The sequence below is a fragment of the Cuculus canorus genome, chromosome 3, assembly GCF_017976375.1.
Source record: "Cuculus canorus isolate bCucCan1 chromosome 3, bCucCan1.pri, whole genome shotgun sequence".
Classification (NCBI taxonomy): Eukaryota; Metazoa; Chordata; class Aves; order Cuculiformes; family Cuculidae; genus Cuculus; species Cuculus canorus.
Window position 1 is genome coordinate 29,634,937 of NC_071403.1, and position 20,326 is coordinate 29,655,262.

General features: G+C 39.3%; 1 protein-coding gene across 5 annotated transcripts in view; it reads right to left on the reverse strand.

The window, feature by feature from the left end:
- Positions 1-882: 882 nt before the first annotated feature.
- The window catches only part of BVES (blood vessel epicardial substance), a 33,070-nt gene continuing 13,626 nt past the window's right edge, over positions 883-20,326 (reverse strand). Inside the window, exons 4-8 of one of the 5 annotated variants that reach the window (XM_054062254.1) lie at positions 16,392-16,579; positions 15,430-15,538; positions 13,321-13,488; positions 10,207-10,348; positions 883-5,107 (exon numbers count right to left, since the gene is read on the reverse strand). In XM_054062254.1, the coding sequence (XP_053918229.1) occupies positions 5,040-5,107; positions 10,207-10,348; positions 13,321-13,488; positions 15,430-15,538; positions 16,392-16,579 (675 nt within the window). In that variant the 3' untranslated portion in view covers positions 883-5,039. The other 4 variants (XM_009564884.2, XM_054062257.1, XM_054062256.1 and 1 more) reach the window with 4 other exon arrangements.

Consider the following 20,326-nt stretch of genomic DNA (forward strand, 5'->3'; position numbering starts at 1 on the left):
CGTTTTCTGGTTATTACTGAACTGTACAAGCTCTATTCCACCAACATGGTTTGCCTTTTGAAAGGAGTCTGAAAATTGGCAGAAATTTGGGAAAATTTCATCAAGACAAGAACACGGCTTCCTTTATCTCCTCGTAAGCAAAATAATTCCTCTTTCCTCTCTTACCCCCACAGGAGCCAAGACGCCACCTCAGAGATTTGGTCACTGTCTTTGAGACATTGAACTCATGATAAACTCACTCCCTATGTAAAAAAGATATTTTGTTTGCAATCTAGGTAGGAGAAGAAGGGCGTTTGCATATTTTCATCATGGTCAAATGGGTTTGTTCTGTGATTTTTTTCAGTCCTAGCCACTAAAACCCATGCATTGGCATCCTTCTTTTGACTGACGTGTTTTATCCACAGGAATAATTTTCTCTGGGACGGGAGTAAAATACATCACTTCTTACTCAGAGCTTGAAACTGCTCCTGGGAGCAAGAAGGCTTTCACCCACTAATCAGTGAATCTCTCACCGTCATGTTACTTACATGGCTTGATAATCAACTACTTGGAACAGCTTTTGTAAAACCTGCAAAAATATACAGAATTGTTCTATTTACAAAGGTTGGTTGTTCTGTAATCTAAAAGGAAGGTAAGCTCTTTAGGTATATGAGCCTGGCACATTGCCAGCTTCCTGTAACAGCATTTATTAAGACTTTTGCTTTCATCATTAATTACAACATTTCCTCTTCTTTGGAAGTTAACCCTGCTTCAGCAGGAAGCCAGATCAGATGATCGGCAGAGGTATCAAACTAAATTATAGAAATATTCTGTAAGCATTCTTTTTTATTAAAAGAAACAGGACATCCAAAACCTCAAATTCACAGCTTTACACCAAGCAGTCACTGGAGTTATAAGGATACGTATTTCTCTTTGTTTCTTGGTTTTCAAATATATTTAATTTTCCTGCTGTCTACTGTATTTTTGTTCACGGTATAATCTGTTCCGTTGCTAGTATTTGACAGCTCCTAAAAATGTGGTATAATTTTAAACATGCATTTAGGTTTTATTTGCTGAATCCCAGTTGTACACCAGTACACTCACAACTGATTCTACTGTTCATTTTGATTAATTAAAGCAGTGGGTTTGAAAGCTGTTTCAACTACCACTTGAGCATAAGTTACAACAGCTGCAACGAGATTTCCTGTTTTCTACCTATAAGACCTTCATAACATTAAATCAAATTTGCGTGATTAACTACATCAACTCCAACAGAGGCCAATGCGCTGTCTTTTGCATGTGTGTGGCCTGAAGATATTTTACATATATTCACACAAATTGGTAAGTACGTCCCACCACAGTATGGCATTTTTAGTAAAACAGAACTGACCGGACCACAAGATGTACTGATGTAATATTAAACACTGCATTTAAATTCATAGGAGTAGGAACACTCGACAATACAGGTCAAACTTCCAATCATTTAATTGTGTGGTTTGATATCGCAGGAGCCTTTGAGGAGGGAATGAGTGTAACTCAGATGCAGGCTGATTCAAGGATGCTCTGTCGGGATAAATTTTAGAAATAAAATGGAATGACACAAACCAATGACACAAACCAGCAAAACCCAGACTCTGACACCTTTGACTCCATAAGAGTTTATGCCAGACTTCTATTATTGTAGGTAGCAGAGTTTTGTGCAGTTCGATAAGTGGAATAGTATCTCTTCTCTGGTTTTTTCAGTTAAAATATACTATTCTTTGCATAACAAATTTCAAGAACTGTCAAAGCACAGAAGTATAGCTACCATCTACATGTCTTCCTTGTAGGAGACTGTGTTTTACTGTACTTGCAGCTACTCAGTTTTGAGATCTGAACTGAATTTCCTACATCAAGTTTAATTTGTACCTCGTGTATTGCGGTGTGGAAAGGTTAATCCAGAAAAGCTCAATCACTCCATGAATAACACTAAGGAAAAGCATAGACTTTGGAGTAATACAGTTATCTAAAGAAGAAAAAGTTAAGGAATAAAGGCAACATTAAATATTTTGCCAAGAAAAAATTAAAATTGAAGTTATTATTACACTTGTAGAGTCAAGCAGACAGGTTAAGAAATGCCAGATTTAGATGAAAATTCCTACCAAAAGATGCAGAAGAGTACGTGTACTATTTCATATGAGAATCTTACAACAATGATGGTAGGTAACAGCAACCCGGCTTTGGAAACACGATTTCAGAATCTCCCATTCATAAGACACAGGCTTCTAAGAAACTTACAGAGATGAAACTGGGGATGATCTCCACTGAAAAAGTGTCTAGAAATTTCAGGCTGTTCAGTCACTTAATACCAAATTTATGATGGCAAGGGTCAAAGTCAAAATAAAACAACCACCCATGTCCAGAAGACAAAAATAATACCTGTACAAGTTTTTATTTATTTTACTTTATTTAGAACTAAAATAAAGTGTGACACTTCCATCTAGAAGCCACTGACATATGCAAAATTCAGACATGGAGAGTTTATTAACTTTCATATTCCTCCCAAATTCAGCTTCTTCCTCTTGCACTGGAACTTTGTGCAAGCTCTGATACGCCCAAGGACACATCTGTTTAAGGCATCTGCTGGAGTTCAAGCTTATCAGAACACGGGGCTTCAAAGACATCATCTTCAACAGTTTCTTCTATTGGCTTCATTTTTGCTGAAGTTCTCAAGTAGGGAGATGTCCGGCCTGGGCCTGCCACAGTTACAAAGAAATTACCAATTAATTTCACAACACACACCTGCTATATACATCTATTTGTGACAAAGTGTACACAATATGATGATCCTGTCCTAACTCCCTTGTGAGAGGATTTTGTAAGTAAACGTTTCTTTGTTATTTGGCCACAGGCATCATGAAACTCTAGACACAGGGCAGTCGCGCTTCTGTGAATCAGCAATGCCTCTGAGACTCAAACTCTGCGGGCAGCCCCAGCACTCTCCCCAAATGCACTGCAAACCCTGACTGTGTGAGGTGCCCGATGCTGTGTCTCTGGTGATTGTTTTCTCACCATTACACTCACCTACTGGTTCTTCTCCACAAATGAAGACGTGAATGATTAAATACAAAAGGTACGTGGATCTGCACAGTTGCCTCGGCTGTGGAAAAATTCTTTAGTGCACTGGGCAAAGCTCACCTGGGTACCTGATCACAGCTCTAACTGCCTTAAAAGCACAACAATGTAAAACCTATGGAACATATAATAGCCCCATAAACATATAGAAAACAAGATGAATGGGTGAAGGCCACAATACTTTTGGCTGACATTGATTTCATTGCTCTGAGACAATCTTATAGAAAAGCAGTAACTCATAAAGCTTGCAAGAGTGGAGCACACACAACAGCCATTGCTAGTAAGACCTTTAATGGAGTTTTTGTCCAACGTATTACTGCAAACTATCTCTACTGTAGTTAAATTTTCAGTATGAGGATTTCACCAAAGAGATCCTCCGACATCAGCCAAACAGGTTTATTTCCCACCATCCATTCTGAAACTGCATCTGTACTTGGACTTTTTTCTTCTCTTAGGGCTCTCTTCTAGAGTCAAACTACCCCAATGGCAGTAGGTTGTAATCAGCTACAGTATGACCAAAAAGAAAAGGGAAAACTTTGAAATACCATTTAAGAAAAGATCAAGAGGTAGTGGTCCGGTGTGGTAGGTCACCATATCCTAGCCAAAAAGTCAAATGTTCTTGAAAAAGATACCGAGAGCTGTAATATAACTGTTATTGCAGGGATATTCCATTAATTTAAAAACATTTTTCAGATATACAGTAAAGTGCTATGCTAAGAAAGCCTGTTTATGAAAGAGGACTGCTTTGTGCTGCATATGTTAGAGAACAAAAATTCAGCTACAGGCAAGACCAGCAAATTATAATATTACTGCATTTTTAAGTCAAATTCACCCAAACACTGTTGTGAATTAGGTTTTTAGACTTTTCCATGTTAAAAATGTATTAGCATTTTCTTTTGACATTCAAAAAACTACTTTAATCATCATGATAAAGGTTACTTAAACAATTTTTAATCACTGGAATTGTTAAGCACTTCTTTTCACACAGATAGGTTTTTATGACCTAAGCAAATGATGTCTAGAACATTTAATTCTCTAAACCTAGGATTTGTGTGTACACTTGCATATAAAATTGGCTTTGTTGGAGGACATCAAAATATTACACTCAAAGATGAAAGGATGCCTGAAAATGCTAGATTTAACTTCAGCTTTCCATTTTTTCAGATTTTTGTATTGGTACACTTTATCACCATTTTTAGACTCTCTCTCTTTTGTTTAAGAGCACTTCACTCTCTCCAGAAATCAGAAGTAAGAAGCCATAAAAGTCTGTTCAACAGGATCCAGTATAAGATCTAACACTATCAAGTTGTTTGGTTCAGAGACATGCCCCTTTTCTCTATAAAAGCCACATCTACTGATGCCTCAATCCAGTGTTGGACAGACGTTCAAGAGACCGAGTCAGACCTTGAACTCAGACCCTCCATTCACTACTCTCGAGGGCCTAAGCCCAAATGCCTATTAAAATGTCATTTCTCATGAAAAACAATCCTGCTTTTAAGCACAAGTTGGGTATAACATAGGGAGCACACATGAGATAATACCAATAAAAGCATTACCAAACCAAAACCTCTCTACATTCTTGCTTAGCTTAGAAGTCTGCAAATACAGATTCATAGAACAACAAGTCTGAGTGATCTAAACCCAGCAGCATAGAAAAACAGACTGTGTCAATAACAAGTATATGAATGTCTATCAAGCAATAGAATTCTTGAATGGAAACTAATACAAAAATGTTTTTTAAAGGACTGAAAGTTAGGTGAAGCTACCCTTGCAAGTAGGTTGAACTACTTCTGCTTAACCCAAATTTTGGAAGAAGAGATGCACCAGTTTCATTTCGTAATAAATTACATTTAGATGGACTGTGGATGTCAAACACAAGTAACACGTGAAAAAGAAATCCACTTTAATACCTTCTTGAGGATGCTTGCTGAGTTAATGTGATGTTATCAACAGAAAGCATCATGCTGCAAACGACTCACTCCGTAAGCATTATAGAACTCTTGTTGGTTATTTCCTTAATATAAAAGCAAACAGTTAGTTGGGTTTCTTAGTTAATTAAATGCAAACACAGTTTTGTTAGTAATTGTAGTTTGGGACCCACTAATTAGTATTTTTCACGCTTTCACTACTAAACACTTTGAAAAAAGCTTTATATCAGTTCCTTGAGAAAATCAGTCAAAGCTGATTGTAGCACACGTGAAAGCATAATTTAAAAAGTTTAGGAGTTGTTAGGAGAATAAAACTTATTTATATTATAGTACCCAATTATCATATTTGTAGTGAGCAGCTTTTGTCTACATAACAATTTATCACCTAGCAATGACAAGACAGTATTCCTGTAGAGCTCCTCTACTGATAACTTCCTCTTACTAATGTCTTATTCCAATTTAAAAAAAAAAAAAATTAATTTCCACATGTTCCTCACTAAATTTTCCGTCGTGTCTTTGGGTGTTTTGCTCTATTTTAATAAACAAATGTACGATTGCAGAAGGAGGATCCAAGGGAACAGCAGTGGGACAGCATGCCTCAGCATGTACCTCATACTGAACCTTAAAAACAAACCAACAAAAAAGATTGACTGCTGCACTGAAAGCACCCAGGAGCAGATTTTTGAACATATAGCAGTGGGAAGGCAAATGACAGCTTTTTTTGTTGTTTCTTCACCTTTGAGCTGAGAAAAAGTGCATACATGGCCACAATCCCCACTGAAATCAAATCTTTAAGCAGAGCTCACCTTGGTAGCAAACCCCTCACTGGCAGGGACAGTACCCAGGGATAATTAACAAGCTATTTTAGCAAAAAAAAAAGATCAAAGCATTACAGTTTGGTGATATAAATAACCTTTCATCAAGAATTTTTATCAACCTTTTATAGATGTCAAAAATTTCACTTTCATCAAGATGCAAAAGGGAAATAACGGACAGTACTTCCCCAGGTGTCTGATACACTACTGTATAGGTAAGCTCCCTTTCTCCCCAAAACTAAGGGAACTACTGGACTCGTGAGGCTGCTGCCCACCTAGTGTTGCCAGTGGGGTGGTGGCTGTGGCTGTACAATCTACACCAGCCACTGTCAGATGGAGCAATTTTGGCACATAAAAGACATTTAAAGCCCTCTTTTGGGGAAAAGTACACAAAAAATACAGTACACAACCAAAGAAAAGTACAACAGAGGGAAGTGTATTTATCAAGTATGTGCTAAGCATGGATGCATCTTAGCAGTTAATGTAATTACAGATGAACATGTCATGCATTTAGATTACTTTCTCCCAAAGCCAAAATACCGGTTCAAGTGTTTTGCTGCTAAGCCTGAAAAAGAATTTTAATTCTAGCTAACTGCATAAGCATTTTTACAATTTCTTTCAGGCTTCTGAGGGTGCAACTTTGTCCAAGGATGCTCTACGCAGAGGAATGGCCTCCATTTCATGGACCTTTGCTGTGGAAGAGGTGAAAACTCAGTCGGGAGCTTATGGGTAAGGATCAGAGAACAGACAAACATAGGAGACTTTGTAGGAGGTATCTGCTACAGGCTGCCTGATCAAGAAGAGCAAGTAGATGGAAGCCGCCTGTAGACAACTCGATGAAGTCTCATGATCACAGGCCTTGGTACTCGTGGGGAGCTTTAGCCACACCAGTATCTTGTCGAATCAACAGGGCTGAGAGCAAGCAGTCCAGGAGATTTCTGGTGAGTGTAGCAGACAAGTTCTTCACACAAGTGATCGATGAGCCAACTAGGGGAGGTGCTCGGCTGGACCTGTGACTGACGAACAAGGAAGAACTCATCAGGGAGATGAAGGCTGATGGTAATCTTGGCTGCAGTATCCAGGAGCTGGAGGAGTTCAAGATACCAAGAAGTGTGCAAGACAAATAGTAAGAATTACAATCCTGGACCTGAAGACAGGGGACTGTAGCTTGCTTAGGGATCTACTTGGCAAGAACCCATGGAACATGGTCTGCAAGGGCAAAGGGACAAGAGGACAGATGGTTGATCTTCAAGCACACCTTCCCCCAAACATAAGGGCAGTCCATTCCAGTGTACAGAAAGTTGAACAAGCGTGGTAGAAGGCTGGCATATATGAACAGGAAAGTCCTGACAGAGCTCAAACACAAACATGCAATGTGGAAACAGGGATGAGCTGCTTGAGGGGAATACAGAAACAGGGCCCAAGCCTGCAGGGATGGAATTAGGAAAGCCCAAGCTCAGCTGGACCTAGATCTAGCGATGGGTAACAAGAAGGGTTTCTACAAATAAATACATCAGCAACAGAAGGAAGATCAGGAAAACTGCGAGACCGTAGCTCAGAGTCATGGACTTAGGGACATGGAAAAGGCCAAGACATTCAACAGCTTTTTTTCCTGCTGCTTTTACCTTACAGGTTTGTTTTAAGGTCTCCCAGGTCTCTTAGTCTAGTGGTAGAGACTGCGAGAGTGATACTTACAGGAAAGCCAGATTGAATTAGGGACCATTGAAGTCAACAGGGTAAACATAAGACTGTGGAATCACATGGGCTGCATCCAAGGGTGCTGAGGGTTGGCTGTTGCAATTGCAAGACCCCTTTCTATCAACTTGGAGAAGTCATGGCAGCCGGGGGAGAGCAAAAAAAAGGCCAATGTCATGACCATTTTCAAGAAGGACAAAAAGCACTCAGGGAACTATTGGCCTATCAGTCTAACCTAAGTCCCCAGGAAGATCCTGTCTTCCTGTAAGCCATGTCCAAGCACATGAAGCACAGGAAGGTGACTGAGAACCACCAACATGGATGTACCATGGGCAGATTGTGCCTAACCAGTCTGACTGCTTTTTGTGGTGAGATGATGCCTTTGTGGAAGAAGGGCAAACAGTAGACATTGTTTACCTGGGCTGTAGCAACACCCTCCACAGCCTGCCACAGAATCTTTTTAGCCAAATGGGTGAGAAATGGGCTGGACACACAGACTACAGGTTTGGTGAAAATTTTGCTGGATTGCAGAGTTCACAGGGTGGCAAACAGCAATACAAAACCCATCTGGCAATTAATTACCAACAGCATCCCTCGAGGGCCAGTGTTCAATGTATAATGACCTGGATGATAGGACGAAGTGCTCTCCCACCAAGTTCACAGACAACAGCCAGGTACTGAGGGAAACTGTTGATAATAGGCCAGAGGGTAGGGTGGCTACTGAGAAGGGCCCTTCAGAGGCTGAAGAAAAGAATTAACAGAAACCACATGAAGTTCTACTTAGGACACAACAAACCTACACAGCAGTACAGCCTGGGCATCAACTGGTTGGAAAGCAGCTTTGCAGAAAGAGGCCTAGGGGGATTGGTGGACACAAAATAGAACACAAGTCAGCAGAGTGCCTCTGCAGTGAAGAAGGCCACCCATATGTAGGGCCGTATTAGCAAAAGCATAGCCAGCCAGTCAATGAAAGAGATTAATCCCCTTTACGTGGCACTTGCGAGACAGGATCTGGAGTGCCATGTCCAGCTTTGGGCTCCTCTGAACAAGAAAGATAAGGACATACTGGAGCAAGTGCAGTGGAGAGCAACCAAGATGGTCAGAAGCTGGAGCACATCACACACATGGAGAACTGCAAGAACTTGGCGTGTTCAGACTTATGAACAAAAGGTTCTCAGGGGATCTTAGTTGTTGTCTTCAGCTACTTAATGGAAGAGTATAAAGAAGACAGAGCCAGGCTTTTCTCGGAGGCATGCACTACAGAACACAGGACAACAGTCACGAGTTAAAATAAAAGAAGTGCTTTTCACAGTGAGGGTGGTAAGGCCCTGGAACAGGTTGTCCAGAGAGACTGAAATCTTCCACCTTGGAAATATTCAAAGCTTGACTGGATATGGCCCTGAGCAACCTGCTCTAGCTGACCCTGCTTTGAATATGGGGTTGGACTAGAAGATCTCCAGAGGTTCCTTCTAACCTCAGCTGTTCTGTGATTCTAAATGTCCTTTCGGGGAATAGAGGAGGAATAAAGAAAAATACTGGAATTTTTACCAGTCTTTAACACCTATATCCCAGCTGTCACACTCCTGGCATTCTAGTACGGTGAAACACTAGTATGGCTTTTGCTTCCATCTATCTGGGCATGCAGACTATACCAATGTTAACAAGCGAAAACAGATAGGCCCTCCAAGTTTGAAGGAGTTCCTGGATGAGAACTGTGAGGAATGCAACAGAGAACAGATAATTAAATTGGAAAGTGCAAATACTTTAAATCACTTTCTCTCATCAGAGAGTTTAACCGTAATAAATAACTAGCAGTGACATTTCTCCTCACAGATTTGAATTTTAATTACTAAAGAATAATATTTCCCAAATCAAAATAAATAATCTGATATGATGCTTTAGAATTCCATTAAACTAACAGTTTATGTCAAATGAGAAAATCAAGCACCATTCAAGTTCTTTTATTCAAAAGCTGCTTTCAGAGTTCAGGCTACTGTTGAAACTGAGATTTGAGAAAATTAAAAGTAAAAAATAACAATAGCCTAGAAAGAATAACTTAGAAGGTTTCTATAAAGAAATAAATCTGAAGAGCAGAAGCAAAATGGTTAGGTATGACTTCTTCCCTCATTTCATTTTTTGTCTACTACCTCCGCCATATAAAGCACAGGGAAGGAGAGCTTGACAAGATATTTGGAAATTTTCCAGGTGGCATCAAAACATTGGTGGTACACCACATTTCTCCAGACTCTGCCAATACAAACTGTCTCAAGAAGAAACAGAGCACCAAGCTGCTGATGGAAAAACTTTTGTTTGGGTTTTTAATTTCTACCAGCACGTCACAGACCAAAGGAGATACTACTGTGACAGGCATTGTACATTCACAATTTTGCCCCATTGCTATAAACATTCCGTACCATGCCTACACATTCACATTAAGTCACAAATTGCAATACATGCTGTTTTTTTCCACTGCCTATAAGAGGTAGTTTCAGTTAGCATTCAAAGCTTTATGCATCTTCTGAATTCACCAGTTGAATCCTTGCACATATGTAGTGTATAGGAGCATCCAACAAGCTACAGCCTGCTCCCACTGGAGACAGTAAGAGTTCTACAATTACCTCTCATGATCAAACGAGCTGTATTCAAAACTGGCATGAAAAACTTTGAGCACTCACGAAGAGAGGATGCAGAAGAAGTCCCACGAAGGAACATTTGCAAGCCATCCTCACTGTCGCTGGAACTGGCCATACTGTTCCTCATCTGCATCACGGAGAGCTGTGAGCAAAGACTAGGCTGTCGATCAATCTTTTTTGAAGCCTAAAATAAAATAAATTATTATTATTTTAAAAAAGATTATCAAGTAAATTAAAAAAATGAAAAATAACAGTATCCTCTGTAGTAGTTGCTCTGGTATCAGCTATGACTATTCATGAATGAAGAAACTGCTTAGAACAGAAGATTATATACAACATAAATTAATTCATATGAAAATAGAAGATTCCAGTAATATATTGGAAATAGAACACTGACAAGCATGAAACCTCAAATTAATGATTCAATTTTAATTCTGTTTTGCACTAGACTTTTCATGTATTTTCCTACAGAAAGATTGGTCATTATTATTAGGTAATTCGTTACTCAGGTATGATGCTCTGCAATTAAATGCAGTCTTTATAATGAGACTGGTCCTCCACGCTAAACAAAACAGCATACTATACATAGAGTTCAGCAATTTATATCTTAACAGAAATTTGTTCGCTTTCTTGGCTTTTCATTTCATCATGTTAGAAAATGGTGAATGTCACTCCTTCTTAGTAAATTATAATCTGGCTCTTGATTTTACTTAAGATAGATTAAATGCATCACGTGAACATTATCCTCTATCCATCAAGTGGTCTTAGGAGCTTCCATTTAGTTTGAGTAGTCTTCCCGAGAAGTCTCTGTACTATACTATTTATATGAAACCATATATTTTAAGCAGTTAAGTATTACCACAAGTCAGAATGATATTATCTTCTTACTACCTGCCTGATTATGAGTAAGCTATACTGAACTTGTTTTAGTTGCTCTCTTTAATGTCCTCTGTGTAAAGAAGTCACCTACAAAATTTTCTCATGAGATTGTCACTAGTTAAATAGCATTGAAGACAGCAGTAATTAGTATATTTGACAATAAAGCCTATGAGAATTGAGGTGCATAGGGTGCTAGCAATGGAGAAATGAAGGAGAATTTACTTCGCAGTTCTTGTCCTATGCTATGTAGGAAGGGCTTGTGCAACACGATTTTCATTTAGGAAGAATAAAAAGGTAGTACAACATTCCCAAATGCTCACTCTTAATTTTTAGAACATACATTTTCAAAAGTTACTGTGAAAAAACAGTTACAATAATCTTAAATTCATGTGACTTGTTACTAGAAAGAAAGACTGGTACGAACTGAAGTTAAACTGTGCAGACGTTAAGTCAAAGGAGGGCTGAAGTATGATAGGTTTTTTTAATACTTAGAAGGTATGATAAGGATCTTTCACTTAAAAATAACCAAATACAGCATTACCATGAGTACTTAATTTAATTTCAAGAAATACTTATTCTGGTACCAAAGTTCTACAGCGCCAGAAGTCAGAAGCACAAGTGTGTTTCTGATGACTTTGTGTATTAGGCAGGATATCCTACTTCTGTCATTCACGTGAAAAAAAAAAAGAAAATGAGAAAAAAATGAAAGAAAAGAGGAAAATAAAATAGAGAATAGGAAGGATAAAAGAGTTAAAAAGGTAAATAGGGGAAAAAAAGAACAAAATTAAAAATGACAAAGTGAGAAGCGTGACTAGTAGTCCCCCAGGAAAGGCAGTCCGAATGCAACCCTCAGCTCACACACAGGAGGTGTGTTGTTACATGTTCCTTCTGGACGCCACACTCCAGGAATGACTTACTGTCTACGCAGATGTGAATTTTATTACAGACCATTCCCCTGTAATTATTTTTTATTAAAAAAAAACCCAAGCTTTAATCATACACTTTATAATGTGTACATTATAGACAGTAAGTCCCTGCTTTATTGTTTTTATCTTACTGTATTAGTAAGATTAAAACAATGATCCAAAATAGTTTTGATGCTCTGATTACAAGACAGCGTAATCCTCTATTTAATTGACCATAAGGCAGAATAAACCCTACTTTCTTTCTGTTGTTTCTCCAGCATTTCTTGGTTTTCTCTTTCTATAGCCCGTACAAAATTCAGAAAACTTACAGTGTCTAATTAGCCATAAAGACATGAGAAGTTAAGCCGTCTAAAGCCTGTTGTACAGCAGCAGTGACAGTCATTTGGGTCATTTTCTAATAAATTTACAGCTTTGCAGAAGTAACAATTTAACCTATATAAGAGATATTTACAGGCAATCTGATGAGAAGGATTTTGCTCTGAGTTACTGTGAGTTAAATCAATACAGACAGAACACAAAAATACTGTATTATAAAATTATAAAGCTTTTCATAAACGATGGTGAAAGTCCTTCAATTAAATTATGTATGAGAACCCTACAGCCACTACATAAATAATTAAAAAAGCCACCACCAACTAAGTTTCCATCCAAATCTTGAAAAGTCAGGTAAGTAACTAAGTAAGGAGACAAAATGAAAGTAACAGAAGAAAATCAATACATTCATGACTACACTCTGACCACTTACTGTGACACCTAAACCAAATTCCCTCTACATGCAAAGAATGAGTTATATTCAGACCACTTAATATTTTATATGTATTTATATTTTATGTGCATTTCATGCCTCCTTTTGCTAACTACATCATCACAACCTAACATTCCTTTTTGGTTTGCATGTGCAACCCTCAATAACATTTTTAAATTATTCTTCTTAGCAATCAGTATTATCTGGTTGTTTGACCTCAGCAAGCAAATTCTTTTACAAAACAATGCTGATGCTTGTACAAAGGCACCAATTTTTTAATAAGAGAGCATATCTAGGGAGAAGAGAAGCACCTTTTTAGCTACCAGCCACCACGTCTACTACTTTGTTGGAAATATTTGTACTAGCTGATCAGTTCTGACTCTCAGCTACTCATCTTTCTTGCACATTACTGCACTAACTTTAAACAATATTGCTTTTGACAAAAACATTTCACTGACTCATACTTTGGCAGAAAAGGCAAGAACTGTGAATTCAGCAGCTGACAGCAGCAGTTTAAAAAAAGTGTTTTAAGAGGATTTAAAACTGAAGTAACAACGCATTTGTGTGGGGGAATAAAATTCCTAAAACAAAACTTAAGTTGCTTACCTTGTCATTTAAAGTTGGATCATTCAGTGAATACAGTTTATTTGTAATATCTTTGCCAATAAGATACTTAAAAATCTCATATAGAAACGGCTCAGATTCCAGAAAATAAGTCAGCCTTTCCCTGGACCAGCACAGAAACTTGCAGTTATCATCTGCGATAATGGTGACCTAAGAAAATACACGCCCAGAATTAGCACTTCTCTCTTGCGTTAAAATACATGATACCATTTTATCTGTGTCTCCAGGCAAAATAAATCTTAAAGACATAAAACTCTTCACTATCCCTTAGAAAGTGATATTTACAAACACAGAACATCTCAGCTATTTATTAGCATCATATTTTTAACTTATAAGAATGACCAGTTTGTTTTTCAGAAAACCTGGGGGGAGATAATAGGGGGGAATCTCTCACAACTGTAAAAGAATTTATGTTAGAGGAGATTTACATATAGAGTGCACTACCTGCATCCCAACAGGCCTACATGTTGCTTGGTTTTATTTTATGTTGCTGTCACCAAACAGGTAAAACTGGTATAATCAAAAGGTCTCCATCAAAGAGTTTCTAGTGTTTTGGGGTTTTCCTTGTTTTTTTCTTTTAAAAAAAAAAAGTTTCGCCTTTCTCTCTTCACTGTCAGCCCTGCTTATTCCCAAGTGCCACCTTCTAGCAGTTGAGTTATGGCTCTCTGTGCTCAGTTACTGATAATTCAGCTATCAGTAGCTACAGAGGAGCTTGCAGCATCTCTAGGGAGGCTGGATCTGCCAGGTTCATCCTCCTGTGCCGGCAGAGGGCAACGGCACACCGAAACCTGCACCGCTAGGTGATACCCAAAGGAAAATCAGTCACCTATGAAGAAATAGGGTGCCTTCTGCTATTACAAGCTCATGCTACTTCCCTGAAAAATTAAATATCTATAAAGCCTAAGAAATAATGTGAAACTGTCACATGCGCGTGGATTTCAGCTTCATGATCTGTAATACAAGCACACAGGCTGAGGAAGAATTTGCCAGCATTGCCAGCAGATGAGGTCCTTAAGATTGAATCCTTGTCCTGTTAGAATGAGGTTATATTGCACTGGGCATGTTCAGCAGTAACAAGCAGAACTCACGAGTGAAACTGCAGTAAATTAAAAATTATTGCAAGGCATGCGGAAATTGAGGCATGAGGTTCTTCCCTTCAGAGGGACCGATTCATATCCATTTGCTTACAAGACAAACAGGCTGTGCCAAGAAGGTAGCTGTGCTGTGGGATTCCTCACTGCTGCAAAACAAATACATCTGGACATCTCTCTCTCTCTTTGGCATTTAGCCTAGCATTTGACTGGAACATATGACATCAGTCACTGATTTTAGATCCTACATTGCTCCCCTCCTGCCATGGTATCGGTGTGGAAGCACCTAGTCAGCCACAGTCTGGTCATTACTACACACACACAGAGAAAGAACATCAAGCAAGAGGCAGCAAAATAGCCATTTTGGTACTATGTTAAAAAACCTCCCCTAACAGTAGTTTTTCCTCACAAGTGACAGTACAAGAAATGCTTTAATGTACCAGTATAATTACAGTGCTAGAGACATATGCCCCTACTGTCCTCCACATGAGTATTTTTAGTCAAAACAATGTGATCTCTTTCAGCTTACGTTGTTTTAACAATTTTCAAAATGAGAGAAGCATTAATAAATGCTAGATAAACACCCACTTCAAACTGCTAATGCCTGAACTTTTAATCTTTCATTTTAGTAACACCGAATATTACAGAAACTAATTTTCCTTTTCTGTTTTTGAACCAGTGATGACACTGTTCACATAATTTCTTTTCCAGTAAAGCTCTCTCTCAAACTGTTTGTCCTGAATAATCTCTTAACAGAAAACAAACTTGCAAACAGTAAAAGAGAACAGAATAGCAAGAGCCAGACTGCTCAGCTAACACCATCATAATACTCTTCTGCTGCATTTAATTTTAAAATTTACTATTGATATGGTCCATCATGAATCACTACTAGAAAGCTAACAAAATTATGCAGCCAAATAGTTCACTGTCAATCAAATTTATACTCTCTTTGTTATGATTTCATTAATTTGTATGCAGTGACATTTAAACCAAAGTGTACCTGGAATTTCTCACCCCGGTTCATCTGTGTTGATCGAAATTCAGGAGAATCTATAAAGGCACAGGGGTAAATATTATGCAGAAAATGCCCTCGATAAGACACCTTCATTCTGGAAATAAAAATGTAAGAAACAACATTTTGAAGTCATGGCGGTTGATTAATTTAATCTAAATTTGGATATGATTATTGACAATGGAAAAGCAGAAAGTAACAGGCAAAAATATGTCCCTCTTCTGAAATTTCAGCCCCAAAGCTAATCTATCTTTTGCCTAAATTTCCACTGATTCCAAGCAGTTGACAGCAAATTCCAATTGCCAGATGTGGTGTGTATCCTTAGAACATTGCTATTCAAAATGAAAAAGATCTGAAGGGTTATGCTGCACAGCCAGACCAGAATCAGGCTTCCTTTAGATAACTAACTTTCCAGTAATGAGCAGCTAATGACTTCAAAGGAAAACAATGAAACCCAACACCACCATTGCCATCAATAGAAAGTGGTTGAAATATTAGCCAGAATTTAGCAAGAGCTTCAAGATTACAGTCTGGCCACGGGCATTTATTTCACTGTTTTTCACCTGGGTCCTGTCAGCCTCTGGGCAGTGTACCTGCTCCTCTCCAATTGCATATACATGTGCAATTATATATTCCATGTTCATTTAAAGTCAACTGGAGAGACAGTTTTGCCTTCTCTCATGCACAATATCATTTAACATTGAAACCTGAGAACGCACTGAGAAGAAGACTTAGATATCTAAGACTCAAACAAATCTCCTGCTTGTTCTGGAAAACACTGCCTTTGGTATTATACAAATATAATTCCCCTTAAAATCCGTGCAGCTGCACACACAAGCGAGGACATACTATGGTCCCAGTAAGAGACATCACTGTCATTTGGAAACTGTCTCACAAAATAGCCTATGTCCATAGACTATTTGGCTATCCTCAAGCTTTACAGAACCTACTTCCCCTTCAGCAGGATGCTCAGCCTATCGTCAACTGATGTTTTATCTTCTGCAGCATAGGCTTGACCTGTCTTTAAAGTGTGAATGTTGCAGAATTGTCCAGTTAGTCTTTGGAAGAGCTCTGGAGGCACATGGAGAGGTTCAAACATTCTCTTGTAGAGGCTGCTAAGCTCCTTCTCTATCTTGATCTAGAATGCAAAAATAAAAAACATCAAAAAATACATAAGTGTTAAAAAAGGATAAGACTGTGCACGTTTTAGTTGCTACATTTGAGGAATATTTCTGTTACGTTTAGGCAAGGAAAGAACTGGCGAATGTGCAACATCTATCCACAAACATTGCCTGTTCTAGAGTGACCAAAACCTTATCTAAAATTAGCTAGGCGTGCCCACTGGTGCTTTAGGATGCTGTTCTATCCAAGTGGCACATTAAATCATACATGAGGAGTCTTTTGAGGTGTCTGCTGATGTAACAGCAAACAGGACTTGGGCCAGAATTACACAGGAAAAAAAGTCAGGTTGCCTGCATTTTTCATATCATGGGCACACCTCATTCTGGGCATCTCTAAGGTTTCTCCTAGGAGCCCCTTTCACCCCCGAGTTTCTTGGCTTACTTGCAGTAGAAAAGCAATACTATGAATGCTGAAAAAACAAACCCATCATATTGAAACCACATGTGATGAAGGAAGAAGGAAAAAAAAAGCATTGCCAGCCGAACATCCCACATCCAGGAGCCCACCCAAACTCAGGCAAGCAGCAAAGAGGGAAAGGATGTTGGCTGAAATCCCAGGCCTGGAAGTCTTTCTTGAATGAAGGCAGCAGGGAATGAGACTGTATCCAAGCCTCCCCAAAAGCAGAGGCAGCCTGAAAAAAGCCTGCATATTTGCTGCAAGGAAAACAAATTAGAACAATAAGCATTGGATAATGAAAAGATAAAATACACGCAGAGCAGAGAATAAGAAAAAGCAACCAAGAAAAAAAAGGCTGAAAAGGAAGAAAAGGAGTCACTACACTAACAAATGAGAATATTCAAATTTTACACAGTTTTCCATTTTTTTTTGTATTTCAATATTTCAGAGAAGGAGAGAAGGCAGTAGCAGAGGAGTCCAGGAGTCACTTTGCAACTGATGGTAGCCAACAATAAGAATAGAGAAACTCGTGGTCATCTTATGGCTTGGGGAGGTGGGGAATCCAGAATGACCACAGGCTGCCTGAGGCCCCTATGGGCTTCAAACTGTCACTATTCGCTCACCGGGAGAGCAGTTTAGGGTGAAAATATTAGTCTTTAGCCACTAAGAGATGCAAGTTTTCCTCATCAACAGTCCTCCCTAAGCTGCTTTTGGTAGAATTACCTCTATGTGTGAGACAGCAAAGCAAGAGATTTCCTTATTACATTTCAAGTTTATTTAAACATGGAACAAATTGAGCTGAAGCAGAAACTTTCTAGATGTGTGGAACCACATTTGGAGTATTTCATACATAGCTTCAGTCATTGATGCAATCCATCCCACATCTGGGCCACCAAACGCCCTGGAAAATCCAGTGGACAGAGATGGTGGGTTAGTCCCACAGAAATAGTGTACAGTGTGTTATTAAATTGCTAGGCAGCAAGATACAAGGCCGATTATGTGACCTTGCAATTATCATTTCATGACTTCTTGGTCTTTATAATTCCACAAAAGCTCAACAAAAGGATATCCCAAACTTGCCGACTTCACTTTTTTAACCAGCCTCTAACCATGAAAAGTAAAAGCAGATTTATAAGCCACAAGGACTTTTATGCAGCCTCCATACGAAACACACACCAACACCTGTTTCCAAGGGTTTAACGTAAAAAATTCTCATGAGAGTGCTGCTGAGAACTTTCCTTTCCTTACATATAGCTGAACTCACTTTGTGTAAGATATCTGTGTACATTCACCACCCACAGCTGTATTAAAGCACCGTTTGATTTTTTGATCTGTCCACACATGAGCTTCAATCAAACATGAATTACTGCCACCTAAAATCATTTAAATGGATCTTTCCATTTCATTACACTGTGAACATTTTGTTACACGTTTCCATTCTTCTATAAATTATTCTCTGCCTAAAAAACTCTATCAGAACAAAGAACAGGAGGGCTAGAATATAAATGTTCAAACAGGATTAACAATAAAGTCCCAGAATGATGGAAGTTGGAAGGGATCTCTGGAGGTCATTTGGTTCAACCCCCCAGTCAAGCAGGGTCACCCAGAGCAAGGTCATCCAGGACCACGTTGAGACAGCTTTCCCATATTCTGAAGGACAGAGATTCTGCAACCTCTCTGGGCAACCTCTGCCAGTGCTCCATCACCTTTATAGTAAAAGAAGTTTTTCCTGATGTTCAGATAGACCCTCATGTGTTTCAGTTTGTGCCAATTGTCTCTGGTCCTATCACTGGAATACTGTCACTCTTTCCTGCAAGAGCCCATTGCTGGCTCATGTTCAAGATGGTGTCCACAGAACCTCCAAGTCCCTTTCTGCAAACGTGCTTTCCAGCTGGTCAGCCCCTAGCATGTGCTGGTGCATGGGGTTGTTCCTCCACCGGTACAGGACTTAGCACTTCTTGTTGACCTTCATGAGGTTCCTGTCAACCATTTTCTCCATCCTGTTGAGGTCCGTCCAGTTGGCTGCCCGACCTTTTGGCCTGCCAACCACTCCTCCAGTTCTGTGTCATCACTGTATACTCTGCCCCATCACCCATATCGTTAACGAAGATATCAAACAGGACTGGGCCCCACACTGACCCCTCGGTTACACCCCAAGCATACACACTAGCGCGTACAGCACATACCTCCAGCTAGATGTCATACTCCTGACACCACCCTCAGCCCAGCCATTCAATCAGTTTTCAATTCAAATCACTGTCTCCTAATCCAGTCCATATGTCAACAGCTTCTCTAAAACTATTTCACGGGACCTTGTGACAAAAGCCTTACTGAAGTTAAGACAGACAATTTCTCCTACTCTCTACTTATCTACTCAGCCACTTATTTCATAGTAGAATATTATCAGGTTGGTTAAACATGGCTTCCCCTTGCTGAACCCATGCTGACTGCTCCTGCACACTTCTTGTGCTTCACATGCCTGGAAATGGTTTCCAGGATTAGTTGTTGCATCATCTTCTCAGGGATTGAGGTGAGGCTGCAGTTCCCTGGATTATCCTTCTTGCCCTTTCTAAAGAAAATAGTGGCACTTGCCCTCTAACCCTTGGGCACTTCTCCCAGTTGACACGATTGTTCAAAAATGATTTAGTGGCCTCATAGTGACATCAGCCAGCTCCCTCTGACAATTGGTTTTGCCACCAGTTCTCCAGGAACTCTTTCATTTTTAACAGCCATATCAATCTAATTTGTACCTCTTTCTATACATGCAACTTAGAGATAAAATTACTTTCTTAGATGAACATGCAAGTTGCTCTCAAAGACTCGTGAGTTCAGAACAATGCACACAGACCTGAGGACAGGATTTAGCCCTGGAGTGCTAGTGTAATCCCTTAACTAGCACATAATTCAAGCTTCATGATTTTCCTCTCATATACAATACTTAAAAGAGAAAGTTGGCATAACCACTTCCTTAAAGATTGATCAGATTGGACACTATAGATAGTTCAAGTGGTCTCCCTCGTAACAGACTATTCACAAGCGCAGCTGACTGCTCCTCCAGTCATGCTTGTGGGTCACATTCCAAATGAGCCATACGGGTAGGTGTAATGTTTTGTTCGGCAGTGGCTGAAATACTCTGGGATGCTGCCAGAGCTCCAAGTCAGAGCTCTGCAGAGACACCAATTAGATTCTCTCAGCTTCTACTCAGACAAGAAAAGCCAAATCTGAAAGCTCTAAGGAGTTAAAACCAGAGAAATAATTTTCTGGTCAGAAGAGAAATTCGCTGCTATTTTGCATGCTCCATTTAATA